This window comes from Sorghum bicolor, chromosome 8, assembly GCF_000003195.3.
Source record: "Sorghum bicolor cultivar BTx623 chromosome 8, Sorghum_bicolor_NCBIv3, whole genome shotgun sequence".
Taxonomy (NCBI): Eukaryota; Viridiplantae; Streptophyta; class Magnoliopsida; order Poales; family Poaceae; genus Sorghum; species Sorghum bicolor.
Window position 1 is genome coordinate 765595 of NC_012877.2, and position 24214 is coordinate 789808.

Consider the following 24214-nt stretch of genomic DNA (forward strand, 5'->3'; position numbering starts at 1 on the left):
ACGGCCCGGCCAGCTAGAAGTGTTGCCTGCGCACTAAGCTCTGATGGGCCGGCCCGCTAGTTTTTTTTTTGTTGTTTGCTTATTCAGTTTTCTGAGAATGGAAAAGAATTTCCATGGCTAAACGGGCCGGGGCGAACGAATCGGCCCACCAGCCGATGCGGTCCGCGAGGGCGAGCGGGCGCGCCCGCCTGGGCCGGCGTGGCCCAGATGCGCCGCGGCTGATCTCGGCCATCCGTTCAGATCGAACGGCCACGCGCGCGAGTCGGGCGAACAAAAGCCGCTGAGGCCGCGCCCCTTGGAAAACCCTAGCTCATTTCTCTCTTTCTCTCCTCTCTCTTCAGCCGACGGCGACCTGGTGGAGGAGGAAAGGGCATGGCGGCGCCGCCGCGGGACCCCTCGCCGGCGCGCGTGCTCGCCCGCGGCCGAGCACGCCGTCGTCGAGCGGCCGTGCGGGCGGTGCCCTAAAACCCGCCACGCGCAGTGAGCTCCCCCCGTGCGGGAGGTGCCCTGAATCCCAGTGAGCTCCCCCGCCGGCGGCGGGCTAAGAAGGCCGGCAAAGGTAGGTGATTCTCCCCTTTGGCCGGTTTGCGCGTGATGGGGCTTAGGGTTAGGGTTTAATTTATTCCCCTTCTTCTAATTTCTTATAGCTAGGGTTCTAACGAGACTGACTAATCCCAGTTCTAACCCTTGATTAGATTAGGCCGATACCATTGATAGAACTAATAAAACATAACCGGATCTACTAACCAGGGAATTAGTCGGGCAGATTCTAATACAAGTAAATCATGGAGTATTTCGAGAACCTAATACAAGATCTAGGTGTACATAAGGTAGAGGAGGTTAGGGTAAAACACAGACCATCGCCTTTGATAGCAGAGGAGCCGGGATCCGCCATTAGTCCCGAATCTTGACGCGTGGAGTAGCCTTGCCGGAGGTGAAGAAGAGGGCGCCGGGTCGTAGCGCGGTGGTGGTGGAACTTCCCGTCACTGTCTGCGACCCTCTAGATCAGATTAGGGTTAGAGATGTGGGAGGGAGTGTTGGCGGCGGCCAACATCGTGGTGCGTGCCCCGGCTCCCCTCCCTTCTCTTTATACCGCAGGGTGACAGGGGCCCACCAGCCATTGAACGGGTGGGGCTCCCCGATCAGGAGCGGATCTGGCCGTTGGGCCATCCAGGGGAGGAACGGATCCTTCTGCATGGCCGTTGGGCCATGCAGGAAGAGATCAAATCTAACACAACCTGGTCATGGAGGCAATATTGATGATGAACATGATCATCCAAACAATCAAGCAGCTACAAAACATGAAGAGGTAACACACACAACCATGACTGACCACCATATATATTACACATGTGATTATGTGCCGTTTGGGATTTGGGAATATGCTATTTCCAATATCTCTGATTGTTACTTAATTTTTCTCAATTCTGTAACACAGTGCGTTTTAAAATTTTTAAATCAACTTACGAGAACACTCAAATAACACATGTACTCATAAATTATTCCAATTATAGAGTCTCTCTTCAAATCATGACTTCTTTTTTAACAAATCTTGTCAAATCGAAACATAGTAATTACGTAGAATGCATTGTATTTCAATACAAATTTTAGAAGTCATAATGCGCCCTATTTCAGAACGGAGAGAGAGTATATGAGAAATATGATATACTTTGATGTTGTTAGTGGGGCCAGGATTTGGCCTGATGGCCCTTCAGACAAAGGTAGATTTTTTTTGGAATATACAGTTGCCCGGCTTGAATATATTTAGAGCTTGTTTGGCGTAGCTCAACTTCAGTAGTAAAGCTGTTTTTTTAGAAAATAGCTTCATGAACAACTTTATAAATGAAGCTGAGCTGTTTTGGAAAAAGTATTTGGTAAAATAGCTTCACCAACTACTTCATGTATAGTTGAGAGCAAAGCTTCACCCATGAAGCTGTTTTGGAAATAAGTGTTTAGTAAAAAAAAAACAGCCCTTAGTAAGGAAGGAAGCAGTGATAATGTTGATTACATGCACGAGAAGGGCAGCCTAACGCGGTGTAGCTGCGTGGGCGAAGCAAATAAAAGCTAAGCTATATTTGAGTAGTAGAAAGGGGAACATCTCACCCAATCTAGCCAAAGACCAAATGGAACAAGTATCTTTGATTTCTGAGAAGATCGCCTGCACTGTTCTTCTTGAGTCTCTGAAAACCACATGGTTCCTTTGCTTCCAAATACTCCTACACCAGAGGGTTAGGATTGCTAGTTTGCTACTGTATGTGCCCACCCTTTTAGTGCCAAGGTTGGTCAGCTGGTAGAACCAATCCTCCATATCGTTTTAGAAACGAGGCATTCGATGAAAAGGTGTGACCGTCTCCAGATTCCTTTCACAGAAATAATTGTTTTTCCAACCTCGCAGCTGAAGACAGGACGCTGTCCAAAGCATCTTCTGTAGTAGTAGCCATAGGAAAAAAAAAATTTGCATCATGGAGGTGTCCATAATTCCTAGATTAACATCTGGCCTGCGAACTGGATTTCGTAGGCCGAACTTGCTGATCCTTCAAGTGTACAAACTATTTCATCTTCTCGGCTATCCTTCAGGTTCAGTTGGGCTGCATGTATTGCATTCCAGAGATTGAAAAACTCTCTCAGTAGAACTAATCACAAAATATCGAAATACTGAATATTATTGACACGTGACTATTGGGACATGAAAAAACCCTACAGAGATTGGCGCGATCAAGAGTATTGATTCAGTAGTATTGGATGCAGAGTCACAGGGCACACTATCGCAATGGAGACGACGATCTTGAATGGGGGCCACCACCACCAAACTCACAAGCAAGGACACCAGAAGAGGTAACATCTCTTGTGGTTTATAACCATCAAATCGGGTTATATACAGTAAGGCCTTGTTTAGTTCAAAAAAAAAAATCGGATTTCGGTATTGTAGCATTTTCGTTTTTATTTGACAAATATTATTCAATCATGGACTAACTAGGCTCAAAAGATCCATCTTGTGATTTACAGGCAAACTGTGTAATTAGTTTTTATTTTCGTCTATATCTAATGTTTTATGCATGTGCTTAAAAATTTGATGTGACGGAGAATCTTGAAAATTTTTTGGTTTTCGGGGTAAACTAAACAAGGCAGAAAATATTTTGTACTATTTGCTTCCTATTCTCTCTATACCAAATTATAAGATGTTTTGGCTTCTTTAGATATCTAGCTTTCGGCTTTTGATATTTACGCTTAGATATAAAATAATATATCTAATTTATAGTAAAAATAATGTATCTAGAAAAACCAAAATACCTTATAACATTTTGGCCCTCACATTCCTTTTTCTTCAGGATGCTGGAGCTGGACAACAGAGGAAGCGACAACGTTTTTGGTACTTGATAGGGTGTGTTTATCGTTGTTTGGCCATGCTTTTCTGCTTGGTCTCTCTTTTATATTTGGATTTGGAGAAGAGACGTGTGGGCATCACGAAGAAGGCAACTCCAGAAAGTGGTTAAAGTGGGGGGTGATGAATCTAATTTTTCCATCGCTTGTGTTTATTGCGATGGCTGTCGTACAGAAGTTCCTCATCGACCTAGACGACATACCAGCGCACAGAGTGGAGTGGTGCAAAATAGTAAATCTGGCAACAATCTCATGGTCGAAGGTTGTGTACTTTGCAATCAGAGAATTACCCGGCGTAAACGTGAAAGTACGTGTGATTACTGCGCATGCTGTCGCAGTCGTGATCGATGTGGCCGGTGCCGTTTACCTCTATTGGAATCATGGTTGCCTTGACCAAGATATCGTCGGTTAATGAAGATGAAGAAGCGGGTGGGATACACGAAGAGGATAGCTGTGAGTCTGTGACATTCTAGCACGTGTAGTGCCTTTTTAGTTGTTCAATCAGAATCGTTAACCTGAGATTCCTGTGTGCTTTCTTCAGTCATTTTCTGATGTTCAAGCAACTGACAGAGTGATGCATAATTCTGTTTGATGTGGATTCAGAGTTTTCCATGGTACGTACAATTGAAATGAATCTAATGTCAAATTAAATTTGCCAGAGCATGCAACAAGTTTCCCAAAAAACATACTACTCCGCAGTATAGTCATCATGGGCTCATCGTGGTCAGCAGTTCAGAGATTGCCGATCGTTTCGGCTTCAGAAATGGCGTGCAAAAGTTTAGTGCCAGTGGAAGGGGATGATGCTCCGTGCAAAAGCTTCCTCCTTGATGCCACCTGCAAGAACAGGAGCACCAGCATGGATGTTCCCCCAACCCGCCATTGCCTCCACCACTTTCACCGCACTCGCCAGCGGCAGCCGCGCTGCTGCGGCCGGCGCTCCCGCCGCCACGGACCCTTTCGCCATCGCGAACGCCCTCTCCGCCGCCGCCGCCTCGGCTTCCACTTCCGCCGCGGCGCCACCGTCCACGTCCACTGGCACGCGGCTCCACGCGTCCGCCGTAAAGCTCGGCGTGTCCGCGGACACCTTCACCGCGAACCACCTCCTCATCTACTACGCCAAGCGCGGGTGCCTCGCCAGCGCGCTGGACCTGTTCGACGAAACGCCGCGCCGCAACCTCGTCACCTGGACGGCCATGGTGTCCGCCGCGGCGCGCGGCGGGGCGCCTGACCTGGGGCTCGCGCTCTTCTCCTCCATGGTCAGGACCGGGTTCTGCCCCAACGAGTTCGCTCTCGCCAGCGCGCTCGGTGCTTGCTGTCAGTCCGTCGTGGTGGCTGACGTGAAGCTCGGCTGTTCCCTTCACGGCCTCGCTGTCAAAGCTGGCCTGGATGGAAATCCTTACGTTGGGAGCTCGCTGATGCTGGTGTATGCCAAGCACGGGCGTGTTGCTGCTGTGGAGCGAGTGTTTGCAGGCATAGCTCCTGCTTCCAGAGACGTCGCGTGCTGGAATGCGATGCTGGAGGGCTATGCCACCAATGGCCGTGGGTATGACGCGATGAGGACAGTGGTTCTGTTGCACCGTTCTGGAATGGCAGCTGACATGTTCACCTACGTTTCGGCTGTCAAGGCTTCCTCGATCACCTGCGACTTGAATTTCGGGCGGCAGGTTCATGGCCTCGTCATCCACAGCGAGTTTGAGTCCAATACTTCAGTGATGAACACACTCATGGATATGTATTTCAAAGCAGGACAGAAGGAAGCTGCCGTTGGTATCTTTGGTAAGATTCAGTGGAAGGATACTGTTTCTTGGAACACAATGATATCAGGCCTCGCACACGATGAGGATGAGAGGGCAGCTGCGGACTGCTTTTTCGACATGTCACGGTTTGGCTGCAAACCTAATCAAGTAACGTTCTCTGTCATGCTGAGGCTGAGTGGTGCTAAAGAGAGTGCCTCCCTCGGTCTTCAGATCCTTGGACTTGCCTACCGCCATGGCTACTCTGACAATGTTCTTGTAGCAAATGCAGTCATCAACATGCTCTCACAGTGTGGGCTGCTCGGCTGTGCTTATGGCTTCTTCTGTAATCTCAGTGTCAGAAACGTTGTGACATGGAATGAGATGATTGCAGGCTATGGTCTGCACGGCTGTTCTGAAGATGCAATGAGGCTCTTCCGCAGCTTGGTTTGCTTCGGGGCAAGACCAGATGAGTTCACCTATCCAGCTGTTCTGTCTGCCTTCCAACAAGATCATGATGCAAGGAACCATGAGCAAATCCACGCATGTGTTCTGAAACAGGGGTTCGCTTCATGCCAGTTCGTGTCGACCTCACTTATCAAAGCAAAAGTCGCCCTTGGCTCAGTTCTAGATCCACTGAAAATCATCGAGGAAGCTGGCAAGATGGATTTAGTATCATGGGGAGTCACCATCTCTGCATTCGTGAAGCATGACTTGGATAAAGAGGCCCTGTTTCTCTTCAACTTGTTCAGAGTTGACTGCCCAGAGAAGCCTGATGAGTTCATCCTGGGTACCATCCTGAATGCCTGTGCAAACGCTGCATTGATTAGGCAGTGCAGGTGCATCCATGCGCTCGTTGTCAGGACAGGGCACAGCAAGCACTTCTGTGTATCGAGTGCTTTGGTTGATGCCTATGCAAAATGCGGTGATATCACAGCTGCCAAAAGCGCTTTCATTAAGTTTCATCGATAACCAAGGACGCCATACTATACAACACCATGCTGACAGCTTGTGCCAACCATGGTCTGATCCATGAAGTCCTCAGCCTCTACCAAGATATGACACAGCTTCAGTTGGCTCCAACACCAGCTACGTTCGTTGCTGTCATCTCAGCTTGCAGCCATCTTGGGCTAGTCGAGCAGGGGAAGCTTCTGTTCAGCTCCATGCTGTCTGCGCATGGCATGAATCCGACAAGGGCCAATTACGCGTGCTTGATTGACCTGCTGGCGCGAAGAGGGCTCCTTGAAGAAGCAAAAGGCGTTATCGAGGCAATGCCGTTCCAGCCATGGCCTGCAGTATGGAGGTCACTGATGAACGGTTGCCGGATCCATGGGAACAAAGAACTTGGTCTGCTTGCAGCAGAACAGATCCTAAGAATGGCACCAAACAGTGATGGCGCATATGTGTCGCTGTCACATGTCTATGCTGAAGATGGAGATTGGCAGTCTGCAGAGGACACCAGGCGGAAGATGGCTGAGAATCAAGTGCAGAAGGCGCAAGGTTACAGCAGTGTTGAGATCTAGCCATTCAGAAATGTTTTGTTAATAGAGTACCAGGGGTTGTTGAAATACTTCAGGGGTAGCCGAGTAACGGCACTTTGTGTTGAAGCGAATGTAAATAGTGAAATGCTTTTTTTTGCCGGGCATTTTGATAACAAACTGCCACACACAATTACTCCTGAAAATAGGTTAACTGCCGTTTGGGCATTTGGTGCACAATCCTTGCTAGTGCAGAAAAGGATACTGCTCTGTTTGTTTTTTACGTTCATAATTTGACATAAGAGAAAGAGAAATTAAAATAATGAATAACATCATTTAAGCAACCATCCAGTGGCCAAGTGGAGATTTGGATCGGCTACCTCAAATTCATTGCACATGTAAGCAAAGGTCACCAATATGACAGGGAAAACCTGACCAAATACAACCGGCTAATGATAACAAACATAAACTAGCTATCTCGGTTCACATACTCTCCTCTATTCCTCCACAGACACAACAGTGGACTTATTTGCCTACAGCAACGCATGCATTTCCTACATTTTGGTTTTCCCGTTCAGAAAGATTTGCTTCCTTCAAAAGTAGGTTCCTAGTTAGGTTGAACCAGTTCACCAGTGTGAGGTGCTTCTTGCCTTGTGGTTTCTGATTCCTCACCCTGCATCATTGAGGTATTACTTGGTGCCTCCTTCACATCTGTAGAATCCCCATTAGATTGCAACGGTACATAGGCACTCAGCGGCTCATGCTCTATAGTTATAGCTTCATTGTTAGGCATCACCACTTCAGTGTTGCTGAGTGGGTCCTGTTCGACACTTCTAGCTGCATTGTTATGTTGGACCTGTGCAGGATCTCTGGGTGACTCCGGTTGCACTATCCTATCTCCCTCACCAGGTTGCATCACTATAACTTCCTTGTTAAATTGAACCATTGCAGTATCTCTAGATAACTCATATTCTATTCTTCCAGCTTCCTCATGGTCATACTGTAGAAGCATTCCAAGCCCCTCTACATCCTTTTGAGCATCAACAATTTGGTTAGCCATCCCCACCAATTTCTTCTTGTTCCATTTCCTTTTGGAACCACGTTTCTTCACTTTAAGTGGTTTGGGGGTTTCAGTTGGTTTTTTATCTGTCTCCTTAACCGGCCTTTGTCCAGGAACAACAATGTACTTTTTAGCACCATTTGCACAACCTTCTGATTGACCTGCACCAAACATTGCCCATTTATGAGCCAAAACCCAAGCCAGAGCGAGAAAGGAGTGATAATATTTGCACAACAAATGCCCTTGGATTGAGTGCAAAGAAAATTACCCTGGATTGCAAGAAGAGCAGTTCGGGCAGCTTTTATCTCTGCCTCCTTCTTTGTTCTAGCCGCAGCACCAATGTATTGTATGCCACCAATCTCAACAGTGCATATGAAAGGAGCTACACCTGACGCTTGCTTAGTGCAAATATAAGATGGAATGGCGTAATTCATCTTCTGAGCATACTCTTGAAGAAGATTCTTGCACAGGCCAGTTTCTTGCTGCAAAGCATAGTAAGACGTATCAAAGAAACATGTCAATCAATCAGAGATCCTGCAATGCTATGCTAATTTAGTCATCCGAATTCACAAGTTGACCTATGAATGGTTCATGTCCCATGGCAACTTAATTTAATCACCATGTTGTGAACTATGCATAGTTCATGGTTCATAAACTGCTCAGAATGAGGCTGCAAGCATCTTCATAACTAAATTCCCGTATTTAGAGGGGACCTTGGTGTTAACAATTTTACAGATAAATAATATGACCAAAGAATATTGTTGGGGAAATGCCATGAAACCTAAAACAAACTTTTGTGACAGTACTCAGATATCACTAGACAATCACAGTTAAACTAATTTACATCACTCGACTTGAAAATAACTTAGGTGCCATTAGCATACTTGTAATAAATTTAATGGAAGGTTCGCAATGCCAAGTTAATATAGGAGACTTCAGATACTCTCACATCCGTATCTGTAAAAATAAAAGAAGTGAAACAAGCACATCAGGTACTAGATAGGATTGGAGCAAAGTGTTTTGAAGAAGCATGTTTATGTTCTATACTAGGTGGCCGCATAACTATGAATGAGGCAGTTTGCTTTTCCCTTTAGGCCCTGATTTTCTAGATCATCACTCATTTACATACACCTTCAAATTCAAAGAACAAACAGATTTTTCTTCTGCTAATATGATAGTTTTGTATACACTTAGAATCTTTAGCAACCATATATCTGCCAAAAAAAAATAAGGAGAGTAACTTACAACTGCTGGGATGCTTCTGGTCTCGGCGACCGGAGCAGACATGGCAATCTCCATGAGCGCGACTTCCGCGGCCGACTGCTCCGCAGCCTTCCGGCTGAAGAACCCAGGCAGGGACTCGTACGTGGTGTTGTTCACCAACACCGTGGACTTGAAGACAGGTTCGTGGGACGGGCCTTCTTTCAGGGTGTGGTACTCCGGGGTCGGAAGGCCAGCCTTCTGCGCGTACTCCTGCAGCCGGCTCTTGAACACGTAGCAGTTCTCCACCCCTGTCCCAAATCAAGCACGCAGCAGCTAAGGAAACAGTAGCAGCGTAGCAATGTTGGTGAAACTGCGCGAATCGGCATGAGTGAGATGCGCTTGGCGAGAAGGGAAGGGAAGGAAGGAAGGGTTGGGGGCAGCTTACTGATCCCGGCGGGGGGCACCGCGACGATGGGCCCAGGGCCAGGGGCGATGCAGATGGCGGTATCGGGCGAGGCCGCGCCTCCGCCGTCCATCGCGCCGCCGCCGCCGCCGCCTTGGAGCGTGAGGGTGCGAGAGAGGGTTCTGTTTCTGTGCAGTGCTTCTCGGGGAATCCTTGAATTCTTTCTCTTCGCGTGTGTCCGTAGCATTTTTTTTCATATATATATATATAGAATAAAAAAAATATTCGCGTTTTATCCGAATGGCAAGCTGGTCCCATCGAGCGGTGGCCCCACATGTCAGTGGCAGCTGCCTCGGAACCAAACACTCGCCGTCGCCGGTGACGGTCTCTCCTATGCGGCTATGCGCCACGGCGAGGACGACACCACAGGACACACGCCGGCGTAGTAACAGTAGAGCGCGACCAGGAGGGCGTTGAGAGCACCGGTCGTGCGGTGGGCGGTGGCGGTGCACAAGAGGGTCGCGGCGGCGGCGAAGCGGCCGTGGCGCGCAAGCAGGCGGTGGTGGTGGCCCGTGGCACTTCATCGCAGTCGCAGCACGGGGTTGGTGGCGCGGCGCGCGGTCGCCGCTGCGACAAGGCTAAAATGCTCAGTGCTCAGTGACAGTGACGCTGCTGTTGCAGAAACACTTGCACTGCAGCCAGGGAACAGGCAGATCACAAACAATCCAATATTGTGAAGGCAAAGCAGCAGCAGCACCAGCGAGGCCGTGTTTAGGCCCTGTTTAGATTGCTGATAAAAATTATTTGGATGTCACATCGGATGTGTCGGAAGGATGTCGGGAGGGGTTTTTAGAAACGAATAAAAAAACAAATTACATAGCTCGTCAGGAAACTGCAAGACAAATCTATTAAACATAATTAATCTGTCATTAGCACATGTGGGTTACTGTAGCACTTAAGGCTAATCATGGAGTAACTAGGCTTAAAAGATTCGTCTCGCGATTTTCAACCAAACTATGTAATTAGTTTATTTTTTATGTACATTTAATGTTCCATGCATATGTCCAAAGATTCGATAGGATGGATGAAAAAAATTTGAGGTGCAAACTAAACAGGGCCTAGTTTGTGGACGAAAAGATTTCGTAACACTGTAGTACTTTCGTTTGTTTGTGGTAATTATTGTCCAATCATAGCCTAACTAGGCTCAAAAGATTCGTCTTGTAAATTTCGACCAAACTGTACAATTAATTTTTTATTCTCGTTTATATTTAATACTCTATGCATGCGCCTAAAGATTCAATGTGACGGAGAATCTTGAAAAATTTTAGACGGAAGTAAACAAGGCCCAAATACAACATGCCAAACCGAGTTAGGAAATTGTAGCACTTGACAACACACGATTCTCGGTACATTTCATCTTCATTTAACCCGACTACAACACGAACACATCTACAAATATCAAATGTGCATCTCCATGGCCAGAACAGGCTGCATAATAGTCAGTGCCTCCTTTTCTGGTGGTTATAGATGTTTTTTCTTTTGCTACACCAGGGAGAACTGTGCGGCCAAAATATGGTCCCAAAGGAGTGCAGAACACTCAACAGAGCTCAAGGTGCTTGGTAACGAAATCCCCAAGGGCGCTTCTGAATCATCTTTTTACTCCAATCTCCATTATGGCCATCAGCAACGTATCAAGACCTACCTGCCCTGCCCTGCCCTGCCCATCCCATTGCTGCCTCAAGTGCACTACTCCCTCACATCCCTGCTTCATAGTTGCAAATGCAAACTGATGCTCACTTAACGTTATAAGTGGAGTCTTCCATACAACATCGGCTCACACACTATTATGACAACCATCCAGAGCACATCAATCCAACGACGCTGCCATCTGCTATACAGAATGCCGATGAAGCAGAGAATCAATCGATTCACGCGTCCTCTTCCATCAATCAGGCTCAACAGCATAGGGACCATCACAGGGATTACAATTACAGACCACAAGACCTGAAGCCTTCGACTGTTCCAGCACCTCAGCTCATCTCTATTAAAATGCACCGACATAAAACACACCATTTCCACGGGTTACATCTGTACAGACAAGATTCATATATACAAACGGACAAACTCCAATGGTTACAATGCAAGTCACTCCACAACATTCCTTCAATCATGCAGACCATAACTAACCCCATCTAGCGCTATATTAGCTGGACAAATGCATCTATCTCTATTCAACATCATCTGTGAGCAGACATGTGCAAAGCATTCTACCTGGGCCCATATGCACAACCCCAATCGCCCAGGCAGCAGCCCCTACCAAACCTGATTTATCATATCAAGCATCTTCAAACCTTTTTACACTTGAAAAAGGAAGAATGCTGGCTACAGACAACCCGAATGCGGTGTCTATTTACATTTTGGTTAACCTAGGTATGAGTAATTATTTGGGGGGGGAGCCTCCGAGTTCAATGACAGGATCAGGGTAGGGGTTCCACAAACCTTCTGCAAGGAGGCTAACGAATCTTGGCTGTATCTTACAAATTGCACACGCCGTCCAACAGGCGATAGGCACCGAGAGCCTTGATGCAAACAGCACCGTCTCTGTGACAAGGCCATCCTGGATCTTGTAGCTAGCTGGACCATGCTGTGGGGAGCATCACTTCGCAAAAACACAAGGCCTACCAATTGTGTTGTGGCTGCATTGTCATGAGATGTAGGCCTCATCTTACTTGTAATTTTCCTCAGCGTAGATAGAGACAAGGGCGTTATCACCAGCACCAGCAGCTAGGAGTGATTTGTATGGGTGGAAAGAAAGGCAGTTTACACTGCCTATTCTTTGGCCCATAAAAGATGGCTGGTAGCGAATTATTGTCAACTGCTCTCCTTCAAGACTAAACACTTTGATCATCTGCTTGGCTGAGCCACTAGCAACAACTGGGGCATGCCGATGAACCGCTAATGCCGTAAGTGAACCCCTGTGTGCCTCAATAGTCAGGTAGGGTTCTGCTGCCCTTCTAACATCGAGAAACTGAATGTCTCCAGCTTGAGATGCACTTACAATCTGTGATACCATAAATAAATAGTGCAAAAGGGAGAATTGTAAAGCTCAAGCAAAATCAAGCCCAGAAAACTACAAAATACCTTAGTTGCTTCAACAATGAAAAGATAAAACATAGCAATGTAAGATGTGGTAGTATTTACCTTGTATGGATCAAACACAGGTTGAAACCCTATGCCTACAACCTTTTCTGTTCTTGGTGAATGTGGCCTGGCCATATAGACAACCCTACAGTATAGAAAAAAGAATATTCAGAGTAAAAATAATTAGGGTGGCAGAAAAGAAAGAGGAAAGCAGGACATTTCATAGGGCACATATGGATCCTATGCATCAAATGCAGGCCAGAGGATGTAGATACTACTGTACTAACCTATCAGTAGAGCGAACGTCATATATCCTGACAGAACCATCAGCAAAACCAGCAGCAAAATGTCCAGAGCAGACCTGAGATGCAGTCTGAAAAAAGAAGAAACAAGGTCATGCTCAGCTACTTGATAACAAAAAATGCAAATCAGATTATGCAATAGCAAGAACCAAATACATAAAAGTAATCAAACAGCTAATTTCACACCTATAGATAAAAAATATTTCCTTGAGAACTAACTTTTAAAATATTAAAGGAGAACAAGAGGATATGCTGACAAAACCATCACATTGGACTACTGCAGCATAGTATTTATTTTTTTGGTTAGTAAAAGAACATAGTTTAAGACATGACATGAGCAGGGGCGGACCTGGGCCTAGGGCCATGGCCCTTGTCGGGGCCCAGGAACCCCAAGTATCACAAGTCAGCCCAACAGACAGCACCATCCAGCCACCCAGGCTGACAAGGGCACAGCAATCGCTCCTCTGGCTTGTGACCCTCTGGCTTTCACTATCGCCCGCCAGTGCCCCGCACAACCACGCCATCACTCGCCTTCCACCAGTCCTTGCACTGGTGAGCCAAATTAGCAAATCGATTTCTTGGTTGGCCAGCTGGAGTTGGGCGACCATCAAGGTGCCGCTGCGCTAGCATGCGAGCCAGGGCGACTGGCTGACCACTGCACGGTGTGACATGGCATGATTACAGCCTCCAGGGGAGGCAGCGTCACACTGGCGGCCTGGCCCCGGGTCTCGGTGCCTGCACAGGCAGCACAGCCACATAGACCCCCCAAGAGCACTCAAGCAGAGTGGTTGAAATGTCTTCGTATATAACTATATATTGCTTTGTATATATTCAATTGGAGTGAAAACTGAAATTAGATACAGATTGGTTCATCGCCTCATTGATGTGCCTTGATTTTAATTGTTGCAACTGCTACAATAGAAAGGGTTTTCTAAGCTATGAAGATTGTCAAGATTGATTCTAGGAATAACATGAGGATGAGTGGTTGAATCATAGCACAGTATGTTGTATATATATTGAGTGGGTTATATTTACAACCATTAAAAAATGACATCTTATATCAATTTCAAGAATTGAAGACCCGTAGAAGAAGTTACCTAAACTATCTAGTAGTAGTACTTGTGGTATGTTACATTCAAGTTACAAATGCATTATCAATAAGGTTACATTTTTGCTTGTCCCTTTTCTTATTAACTCTTACATCTTGTCCAATTTTAGGTCAGTGATGAGGACATGTAAGATGCCAATGCACCAAACTTTCACTAGGTATTTATTTTTGTATGTTCCATGTTAGTTTCAAAGTTGAAGCAACTTCTCAATTTGAAAATTTTCCTTCACAGTAGCTATTTTACATGACATATATAAACTATGGTGTAGATGTGCCCTTTCATTCCTAAAATTTGGCCCTAGTCGTGACCCAATTCTGGGTCCACCACTGGAAAAGAGTGAATCCCTTGGCAAATTCAATTCTTGCTCACATTGTTCAACCTAATTGAGACAAGTTCACAACTTTTCCTACAGAAAGCAGCACCAAAAGCCACGTTCACTCATAAAAACTTTGAAGTGCACACAATTACTAGAATACTAGGAGGATGCATGTGCACCATCAATCTTCATGAAGGAATATTGTGACTCCATTTTACGTCTATTAACAGCTCAGCATGCAGATGTACCTAATTCTACCATGTGTATTATTATTTGTCACAATTTGACTATCAAATACAAACCCCCTGGAATCCATGGTAACCAATGACTAGCAGTGAAATACAGTTACAGATTGACGTTCTAAGCTATTGATTAATATAAGGCCGGAACATCAAGTATACAGCATGAACCACATAACACAAAACTCAGAATAACAAATCTATGGTTAGCTGGTTATTTCCTCAGTGATAAAGTGCAACATATAGCCTAGTCAAATAACAAATAAGTTGCTTGAACAAATGTTCCAGTTTCTCTGATGAGCGCATGGCAATAAAAACTCACCAGTGAAGAAATGGCACTATCACCAGATGACTGAATAGTGCTGAGAAGTTGTTCCTTGTCAAGATCCCATACAAAGATGGAAGACATGTCACCAGATGCATACTATTGGACAACAAAAGAGAGCAAGAATTAGAACATGCAATGTGTAAAAAATACATACTAGAACTACAGGGGAGGTATAGAACATTACAAGATAACCAGATTGCTGCTGCCAATCAATCACAATACTGCGACCAGCAGCTCGATGTCCCTGAACTGATGAGAAAGCCGTTACAAGTTTCTGTCCTCCCTTTTGAGCAAAATTTTTCCATACACGTACATTTCCATCACCTGCAACATGAAAATTAGACAATGCAATGGTAGAAGATCAGTGTAGAAGGAATAACATAGAGAAGAGAGGCATACTTGAGGCAGCTAAAAGCAAGCTCTCATCAAGCTCATTGATCAACAAAAGTTTGGATAGCCCTCTGTCTGACAAATTGTGGTTTTGATAAGAGTTCACTGGCAGCGCATCGTCGTAGTTCCACACTCTGGCATGGGACAGAACTTCAGCACAACTGCGGCAGTGTATTTCAGGCACTAGGATTTTTAATTGAAATAATTACTTCACCTTATTTGCTCATTTTCGTCAGCTGCAACAACGATTGGAGAAAATGGCAACAATAAAGCTGCTTTTGTTCCCAACTCAAATCTCGTATCCCAACTAGCAATTTGGCTTGTCATCTTGCAAGCTGATATTCCAAGGGTGAAGAACCAAAAAAAAACAGATAAATAATCAAGGAAACCAACAAGAAGAATGAATGTAATGCAGGCTAATGTACGTCCACATACAGGAGCGCTGGCACTTAGCAATATAATCTAGTGCAACTCGTTCTCTCTCTTCCCTTCTAGCATTTGCTTCTTCATTATCATCAGAGCCAGTTAAAAGAGGCCTAGAGAAGTGACCACAACTCCAGTTGTAAATTGTTGATTGGGGAAGTATACTTAGTTCAGCATTACTGGGAGCTGCAGCGGAGCTTAAAAGGGGATCAGCTAAGCCATCAGGTGAATTTATAGGATGTTGTCCAAACTCCATAGAACACACTCGGCGTAATCCTGGAAGATAATCATGCTGAGGGGGGCTAACAGGAGGGGTCCTAAATTTTATCAAGTTGCTTCCTGCAAAATATAGGAAACTCAATTCAAGAATTCGAGGTGTTTCAACATCCTAGCACATAGTAAGGAAAGTGATTATAACTTACCAGAATTCATATCAAGCCAGGACGAAGAGCGTGCCATTCCAAAGTTTGAAGCAGATGTCTCTCCTCGATGTGCACCTCCACTGTTAAATCTAGTATTTTTCATGACTACTTGTTCAACACCTATAAGGGACAGTGCTCTCCGACCAATAGTTGCAATTCTTGGGTAAGGATCTTTAGCAAAAGAACACATAGTTGATATAAATTGAGAATAAATGACATTATCAACAGGCCTTGACCTAGTGTAGCCGAGACCACCATTACTAGCATTCTCTCTCAGTAATATACCAGAATCAGAGTGTTGGGAAGAATCATCTGACTGGGGAGAGCCATGCATGATGCTACTTGTTGCAATTGGGCTACTTGTAGAAATTCTTCCATCACGACCAGCGGCACTGCTATCACTGCCAACCCTCAGCACAGGACCAATGCTGCCTTGTAGAATATTGTTGGGACTGTAAACATTGCTTGGATTACTTATATTTGCCAATGATGGTAGTGACTTCAGCAATGAATTGGATTGAGGTTTCCAATACTCAGCCGCAACAGATTTGAGATGTTTGTTGTGACCCAACGCAAAGCGAGTAAGCGCTGGAAAAATAAGAGATCAACTCAAACTGACTGCCATATAAGGTTAAGAGAAATCCCCGATGTTCAACATACTAAAAGAAGTGCTCCAGGAAAAACAGTATAATTTTCCAATGCACATACCTATAGCAACCTCAGATCGAACAAGGGGACTAGCATCTGAAGATATCTGCAGAAGGCTTCGAACTATATTTATTTCAGCTTTCACCTTTTCATCATCATCAGAATCATCATCAGCGCCATTTGATGTAGTATCCAGGAGAGTCCCAAGTGCAAAAACAGCAGCAGCTCTGACCTGGCAAGACCAAAATGTTTATTATGTATCTTGTCAAGTAGGCAAAAGAAAGAGTGGACATGATATGAAGGCATCATACCTCAGGTTGAGGCCCCGACAATAAACATATTACAATTTCTGGTGTATTTGTTTGCAAACTAAGTAGCTGAACATCAGGGAAATCTTCCCAGAGTTTCCCAAGGCATAAGCAAAGCCACTGTAAAAGTAAAGGTTCTGTATGTGAATCATGAGGATTCTCAGGTTGTAGGTGTCTCAGGCAAACATCTATAAGGCCTGCATTCATACAAGCCTCTTGACCCGTCCTATGCCCATCCACAATGACTGCTAAAACAAAAGCAGCCATTGCACGCTGTTCTGGGTAAGCATCCAAACTGTCAAGAAACCTAACAAAATATGCATGTCCTCCATCTTTAACCAGGTCAACCTGGCACGACTGTCATTTGGGAAAAAGCTACATATTAAACACCTGACAACAAAAGAACTGTCAAAAGATTACAATGAAGAGTGCATACCTTATCAAGAGAGAGAATTTTGGTCCATATAAACACAAGAATTTGACGCAACTCCATTGCACTTGTTTGAAGCAGTTTGAGTACATAAGGAAATATTCCGACAGACAGGGCCTACGACAATGAAGTGCCAGAGGTTGAAAACTAAAGAGAAAAAACAACAAGCATTCATAAGAATATACATGCATAAGAGGTCAGTACAAACCAAATCAACAGCCCATGGCCCCATGTCAAGAAATCTTCCAAGCAGAACAAGCGCTCTAAATCTGTGTGATTGACTAAGCAGTACCTGCCAAAACGATAAGATGTAAGAAGGAAAATAAAACAAGAAAAGAAATATAATCCCTCCAGTCATAAAATAGTATCATTTCGGTGTTGCCATGATCCAGAAAACATCACTTTGCCAAGTAATGTTGTACTAAAGTACGTACAGAAGAATAGGAAAATTATATGATTATGAGTATATGTTTTGGGACAAATCTACCCATAACATTTTCAAATGTCCAATCTCAATGTAAGCAATTAACAATCCAAATTTTTTTAATATGTTAGCTGAACACAGCCCAAAACAATAGTCTTTTGTAATAGGAAGGTGTAGCAGATATGAATGTAAAAAAATTTACCAAATTAAAACTATAGCAGAAAAGTGAAGGGCAATAAGGTTACAAAGTTAAACTGGGTTTTGCAAATAATTGACTTGAATGTAAGTGTAAAACCAAAAATGTCTTACCTGAAGAACTATATATAAGTGTAAAACCAAAATGTCTTACCTGAAGAACTATGGGTAACTGTTCAGGAGGTTTCTTGTCCTCGGAGCCATGATCAAGCCACACTTCGAAAGCCGTCAGTTGTTCCGTAAAAAACGGACTTGGCTGGTTTGAAGGAGAGAATGAAATTAGCAATACTGAAATGCTTGTATTCAAATGTCAAAACAATACCAGCAAAAACTACTGATATTTCTTGAAATGCTAATGATGAGTAGAACCTGAAACTCCACATTTGGATCAGCAATTAACTCAGGAAGCTTGGAAAGGCAAATCTCAGCAGCCATGTCCCATGCATCCCTGGGATTTAGCATGTTACAAAACAGACAAAAGGTAGTTAATGCAAAAATAGAAGGGTGAGACGGGTTAGTTACCACATATGGTGTTGATGTGTTGGGGGTAACAACGGATAAGAAACTGGAGAACAACTTGCTGATCGCATGATTCTCTCAGCAAGCAAGAAGTTACGAAAGAGACTAGCAACAAGAAGATCTTGCCTGAAAAGCCTTTGGAAGAGATCTGCACAGTGAAACTTGTATCATAAATCCAAAATAAGCTGACATTTATTTTGAACTTGAATAATCTTCTCTAGTTTTCTTGTTCCCCAAAATTATATATCGCGCACACCATACCATGAGGAAGAACATTCCATGCAATTGTATCTGTTATAGCAGTAAAAATCCAATTGAGCTCCCCAAGAAGAGTTTTACGGTCATTTTGCCTTCCAGGAATTTGGTCAATAAGAGAAAGATCCAGAGAACCACGGAGTAATGATCGTTTACAAAACCTGCAAGGTTTATAGGTATGTCCCCATGTAAGCAACATGCTAAGAAAAGGAGAATAAGAAATAAGGAACTGTCCACGCAAATACACACACACACACACACACACACAGAGAGAGAGAGAGAGAGAGAGAACCAGTGCAAAGCCATTTTGATGGGTGTTGTGAGGCAAGCCGTAAACACATCAGCAGGAAATTCTTCACTCTGAGGAAGACTTTGGTGTGCCTCACAGGCAGCAAGAAGAATGCAGTCCTTCTGTGCAGATGAAGAGGAGCTTGAACTCCAGTCTAGGCGCTGAAGTAAACAAAAGTCACTATGAATATTAGACAATCCGGAACAAAAACAAAACTAGCCCATAAATCATGATGACCTTCATCTTCAAGCACAGAGAGATATATGTGAATTAGAAGCATGTAGCATACCTCTAGAAAAGCTTTCACAATAATTCCAGCTGCTGAGCAATCAAAAACATAAATGGAAGGTGTCTTTAGCCATGACTCAAGATCAGTAATTGGAAGTGGAATATACTGTGTGTAACTCTGCAACAAAATGCAAAAACGACCATTTTATTTTATCAGAGACACCTATAAGGCACGCACGGCAAGTAATACAGTGTCTTCATAATATTACCTTGTTAAACACCCAAATCTCACCATTAGATGTAGGCTTTGGTACGCCATGGCCATTATAATGGAAAAGAACTCTCTCTGATCTGGCATATTTGCGGCAAGTATTGCAAAGCTTCTTAACTTCCTCCACTGTTGGGTCCAGCTGAAGCTTGTATCGAGCCTGCAAGTGGTGTTAGGAATAGGATGTGAAGATGCAAATAATCCTCACCAAAATAAGATTGAAGTTAAACAAGAAAGCAAGCTCCTCACCTTAGGTTGCCAGCGCTCATACTGTGAATGCAACGTTTTTCCAATAGTATCAAGGGCTTTAGGAGGTGCCATAGAAAAAGGATCTGAAAAGAAAGGAATTAAGATCTATGAACATACCTCAAGGAAATTGCACCAAGTGCAATAACAGTATCAAGTGCAAACCTATCAACAAATGTAAGTTACAATTGTTGTCTAAAATCTGGTAACAACTCTTGACAAAACTGTCATTACAAAGGCTAATAAATAAGTATATATCTTCATGACAATGGCCAATAGATGCAGTATCTTACACTAGAAAAAATTAATTCCTTTCCAATTGTCAGCTTGAAATCTAAAAGGGGATCATTTTCATCTAAAAACTATGGAACAGTAGGTGCCAGATAGTTTCCTTCTTGCTATTTACTTCAAATTAACAATATACCGAAAGAAACAATTATTTGAAAGGATTGAATGTACGTAAAGATTGTGCTTTGGTGGGAGAACATTGAAATCAGCTATCTACATGACTGAACCATGAACAAGTCTTTAGATCCTTTAATAATATTAATAATGTTGATTCTTTGTACATATTTATATAAGATTTTTCCCTTTTGTTTCCCCTTGTTGGTGCTCATGTTGGGTTTCATCTACAGTACACTATCCCAACAAGCTTGGAGCTAAATGGCTTTGTTATTAGTTGTGTACATATAATTAACAATATCCTCTCATCTGGCATTTAGAAATGCAATTGGTTAAAAAAAAAGGACACAATTTCATTCAAATGGTGAAAAGCAGTTCATTTACTGAATTTTTTCAACTAATTTGAAATTTGGAAATATATAATCAACTAAAAACTTACCTATCCAGCACTCCGTTCTTGCACAAGGGGAAATTTTAATTACATCAGGTGGATCCACACTTATGTTTAAACATAATACAAGTGCAACACATCCCGTCTTCATCTGCAAAATCCATTGTTAGTAAAGATCATGTAAAAGATGCAGAAAACTTATAAGAACTAACAAACCATCCCATGGCCAGACAAAAGAAATGATAGAATAGTTGCAAATCCATGATGACTAAATCAGTAATGGCAGACCAATACACAAAGAAAAACATACATGGAATTAGAATAGTAAATAGAAGAAATAAGTTCAGCAGTGCTGTTGACTTTCAACATGATCCTTAGACAAGTAAATATAAGCTGCAAACCTAAGGGACTTTGTCTCAAAGGTGAAAGGACAGCTTATTTTACATGGTACATAGTTGCACCAAGTGGTTCTGCAAAATTCCAAAAAGAATATAAGGAAAATGGAACATCTGTTCGTACATGTGTAGAAATTGTCTCTACCCAAGAGCATCAATAATCTCTAATGTTATTCCAAGGACTTCAAGGCTAATAATGTTAAATTGATTTCCACTCCATGTACATAAACCTCATCTTTATAGTCAAAACCTCCTATCTAGCAATCACATATGTCTGTTGCCATGAACTGAAACACCCTATTTCACATCTGGTGCTTCAAGCATTGCAACATTGACCCTGAAACAACAATGCACTTTTATGCCAACTTTGTTACAGTGGAAGCTCTTAAGCCTCCAGCCCAGTGAGACTAAGTATTCACTTCAATGATATGATGCCAACAAGTCACGGATCGGAAGTGTCAATTGGAACTTGGTGGGGGTTAGCAACTTAGCATTCATTATATGTAGGTATGTGATAGTGCATATTTGATACAAAAAACTTTTCAAAGACTGCACAGCTTGGACTTTTGTTCTATATGCAGGTATGCATACGACACCATGATCATCACAGTATTTATCCGACCTGTTAGGTTACCCAGAATAGTACTGTTTATTTTTTATTCGAGACATACAGGTCGAAAGACTGATCACCATGCTACAAGTAGGTGGTAAATGAAATTAAGAATCTGCATGAGTGTTGCTATAGCAACATAGCAACACCGTGTCACAATATTTTCGTTTTGTATCAACTATTATTAACAAAGAAGTGATCAGTGTCATATACAGTAAAAGAGTAATACAATAAGTAGTTTATAATTTAGCCCTGCCCCGGCAACCTTTCGAACACTTAAGAAGCGGAAGACACTAGGTTGTGGCAAACGGTAACTCGTTCCACCGTTTCATGATTGTCCTGCTCACAAGAGTAGTGACTAGTGAGCATTAGCGGTTACTTGTTCCGCAACTTCCAGGGTCTCACTAGAGTTACATCTGACAGCACCGCAGTCCATTCATACTCCGTAACGGAAATTGATTAAATAAATGCTAAATTGCTAAGTCGGCGGGTGCCGTAATCACTTCCCACGCCCCGCAGGCCGCAGCTGCGTCCAACCTACCATTTTTAAGCTGAATCAGCTAATTGATATCCTAAGGATCGCCCAAGCCCAGGCGTTACCGAATCCAGCGAATAGTGGAGTATTATAATATCATCAGAAGCAGAAGGAACAGCATCAGCACACTGCATCACACCCATTACCCGGTCCTTGGGGCGCCACTTGGAGACGAGGCCGCTGGTGGAGGGCGCTGCGGCGGCCGCCGCAGCCTCGTCGATCCCCTCGGGCTCGTGGCGCTGCTCGCACAGCACGACCACCTGCGGCAGGTATGCCACGGGCGCCGGCTTCTCCACCTCGGCCGCTGCTTCCACCCCGTTCCTGGGCTCCGGCCCGTTGGCGGCCAGGAGGCCATCCCCGGCATGGTTGTGGTTCTGGTTGTGGTTGTGGTGGTGGTGATTGGGCAGCGGCGGCGCCGGGGCCGGGGCCGCGGCCGCCGCCGTCGACCGCAACGGCGACGGCGACGGCGAGGACGAGGAGGAGTGGACGAGCCTGGACGCCATGAGATCTCCCAATGCCATCGACGCTTGCTGTGCCTCTCTTCTCTTCTCTTCTCTTCACCCCGCAGGCAAAGCCATGATGAGGTCGGGGAGCTCGCTCGCTCACCTACATCGATCGAATCGGGCCAGCGTGGCGAGTCGGAGGTGGGGAGCCAGGTCAGTGGGTGTGGAGGGACTGGGCGGAGGTTGGTGGGGGAGGGGTTTAGGGTTAGGGTTTGGATGCGGCTGGGAGGGGAGAGAGAGAGAGAGAGAGAGAGAGAGAGAGAGAGAGGAGGGGACGGGAAGCGGCGTCTCGATGCGGGTGGGAGGGAGGGAGCAAGCAGGCGACGCGACACCAGCGAGGGGAGCCGAGGAGAGAGACTGACGGGGGAAAAGAAAAAGAGAATTATATTTTGCTCCTATATAAAAAGTGGAAATGGAAATTGCCTGCTGTCTTTCCTCCAGGTTTTCTTTACTTGGAGGCAGTGAACGAGCACGTGGCCGTGCTCTTCTTCTTGCTTTCCCTCGTATACATTCTTTCCTTTTCTTTTTTTTTAGAAATGTTAGATGTGTTTTTATCTTAGTTAAAATTAAATTGAACTTAAATCGTTCTAATAAAGTTTGCATAAAATTTGCACTATGTCTCTGACACTAAAGCCCTGTTTAGTTGGAGAAATTTTTACAAAATGGCTACTCTGATGGAAGTAAATGCAAGTAAGTAGGGAGGCAATTTTTAAGTGCGAGCACGAAGTTGGGTAGTCAAGGTGCCAAGGGTTTCAATGAAGACAACCAAGGCTTAGAAAATAGAATGCAACACATATACTAACAAAGGAATAAATATGAAGTGCTAACAATTCCACCTGCATTTCCTAACATTTTCCAAGATAAGATGCTTCCATGACACTTGCGATGTCGAGAAAAGTTGTGGTACGTGTCACCGGAAGTTGAGGTCGTCCACCTTCAGGGTCCATCAACTCTGGGTTTTAGAAGCAATAAAACCATAGAAAAATCTAACTCTACTAGACAAAAAAACTGCACTGGGAGGTAGAGCGAGGTTTTAGAAACATTACGAAACTGGTTTTATAAATTTTGGAGCTAGGATGATTTTTCTATGAATTTTTGGAGGTGAGCAGGATTTGTGAAAAACAGATAAAAGGAAGAGAGAAGAAAAAAAAAGAGCTCGGGCAGCTCTGGGCTCACTTGCGATGAAGGTGGTGGTGGTCCAGCGGCAGAGGACCGATCTGGGCCTTGGCGCTGCCGACCAGCCCAAAGGAGAAGACGGAGAGGGAGGACCGAAGTGGGCCAAAGCCAACTGGGCTGCGGCAAGGAGTTAGCGCCGTGCATACAGGGTGTGAGGTGGCGGTCTTGGCCGCGGGCCATGGTGCTCGCGCGACCACGATGGGACGGCCGGGCGGAGGCGGATCTCTCCGGCGTCTGTGCCGCGGGGACACGCGGCGTGCGTGTATCCGGGGTGGGAAGCTAAGCTACACGGGGCTGGGGCGCGGCTTTAGGGCCCTCACAATGCAGACTCTATCATAGAGTCTAAAGTTATTTATTACCTCGAACAATATAGACTTCGAGTCTTATTTTTTCTACCTCTTTCTTCAATAAATATGCTGCCACATCAGGGAAATACCATAAATAATATGTAATTAATTGTCTTG

At 44.4% G+C, this 24214-nt stretch overlaps 3 protein-coding genes across 3 annotated transcripts; 1 reads left to right on the plus strand and 2 right to left on the minus strand.

The window, feature by feature from the left end:
• LOC8055516 (pentatricopeptide repeat-containing protein At3g20730) lies at nt 322-7050 on the plus strand. Its single transcript, XM_021446285.1, is given in 4 exon segments — nt 322-559; nt 2749-2835; nt 3330-6068; nt 6071-7050. Coding segments are annotated over 2 exon segments (2457 nt in total). The 5' UTR covers nt 322-559; nt 2749-2835; nt 3330-4178; the 3' UTR covers nt 6638-7050.
• On the minus strand, nt 6907-9493 carry LOC8055517 (double-stranded RNA-binding protein 8). Its single transcript, XM_002442620.2, has 4 exons — nt 9301-9493; nt 8898-9163; nt 7921-8134; nt 6907-7813 (listed from the first exon to the last, which is right to left on the minus strand). Exons 1-4 carry the CDS (start codon nt 9389-9391, stop codon nt 7200-7202), a joined length of 1185 nt encoding a protein of 394 aa, XP_002442665.1. The 5' UTR covers nt 9392-9493; the 3' UTR covers nt 6907-7199.
• Nucleotides 11299-22845, minus strand: LOC8070335 (regulatory-associated protein of TOR 2). The gene is made up of 23 exons (XM_002442621.2): nt 22218-22845; nt 20580-20682; nt 19742-19824; nt 19494-19652; nt 19286-19402; nt 19000-19157; nt 18714-18868; nt 18456-18600; nt 18303-18381; nt 18088-18189; nt 17523-17606; nt 17321-17431; nt 16888-17241; nt 16637-16808; nt 15929-16516; nt 15519-15845; nt 15298-15418; nt 15093-15217; nt 14878-15017; nt 14688-14789; nt 12687-12772; nt 12460-12544; nt 11299-12319 (listed from the first exon to the last, which is right to left on the minus strand). Exons 1-23 carry the CDS (start codon nt 22590-22592, stop codon nt 11984-11986), a joined length of 4107 nt encoding a protein of 1368 aa, XP_002442666.1. The 5' UTR covers nt 22593-22845; the 3' UTR covers nt 11299-11983.

Excerpts from the sequence above, each read along its gene's own strand:
- LOC8055517 (XM_002442620.2), bottom strand. The coding sequence starts at position 9,391 with ATGGACGGCGGAGGCGCGGCCTCGCCCGATACCGCCATCTGCATCGCC. Across the intron at positions 9,164-9,300 it reads GGTGCCCCCCGCCGGGATCA|GGGTGGAGAACTGCTACGTG; the intron begins GTAAGCTGCCCC and ends GATTTGGGACAG. Across the intron at positions 7,814-7,920 it reads TGCTCTTCTTGCAATCCAGG|GTCAATCAGAAGGTTGTGCA; the intron begins GTAATTTTCTTT and ends TGTTTGGTGCAG.
- LOC8070335 (XM_002442621.2), bottom strand. The coding sequence starts at position 22,592 with ATGGCATTGGGAGATCTCATGGCGTCCAGGCTCGTCCACTCCTCCTCG. Across the intron at positions 15,018-15,092 it reads CTTGCTTTTAGCTGCCTCAA|GTGATGGAAATGTACGTGTA; the intron begins GTATGCCTCTCT and ends TTCATGTTGCAG. Across the intron at positions 14,790-14,877 it reads AGCAGCAATCTGGTTATCTT|TATGCATCTGGTGACATGTC; the intron begins GTAATGTTCTAT and ends GTTGTCCAATAG.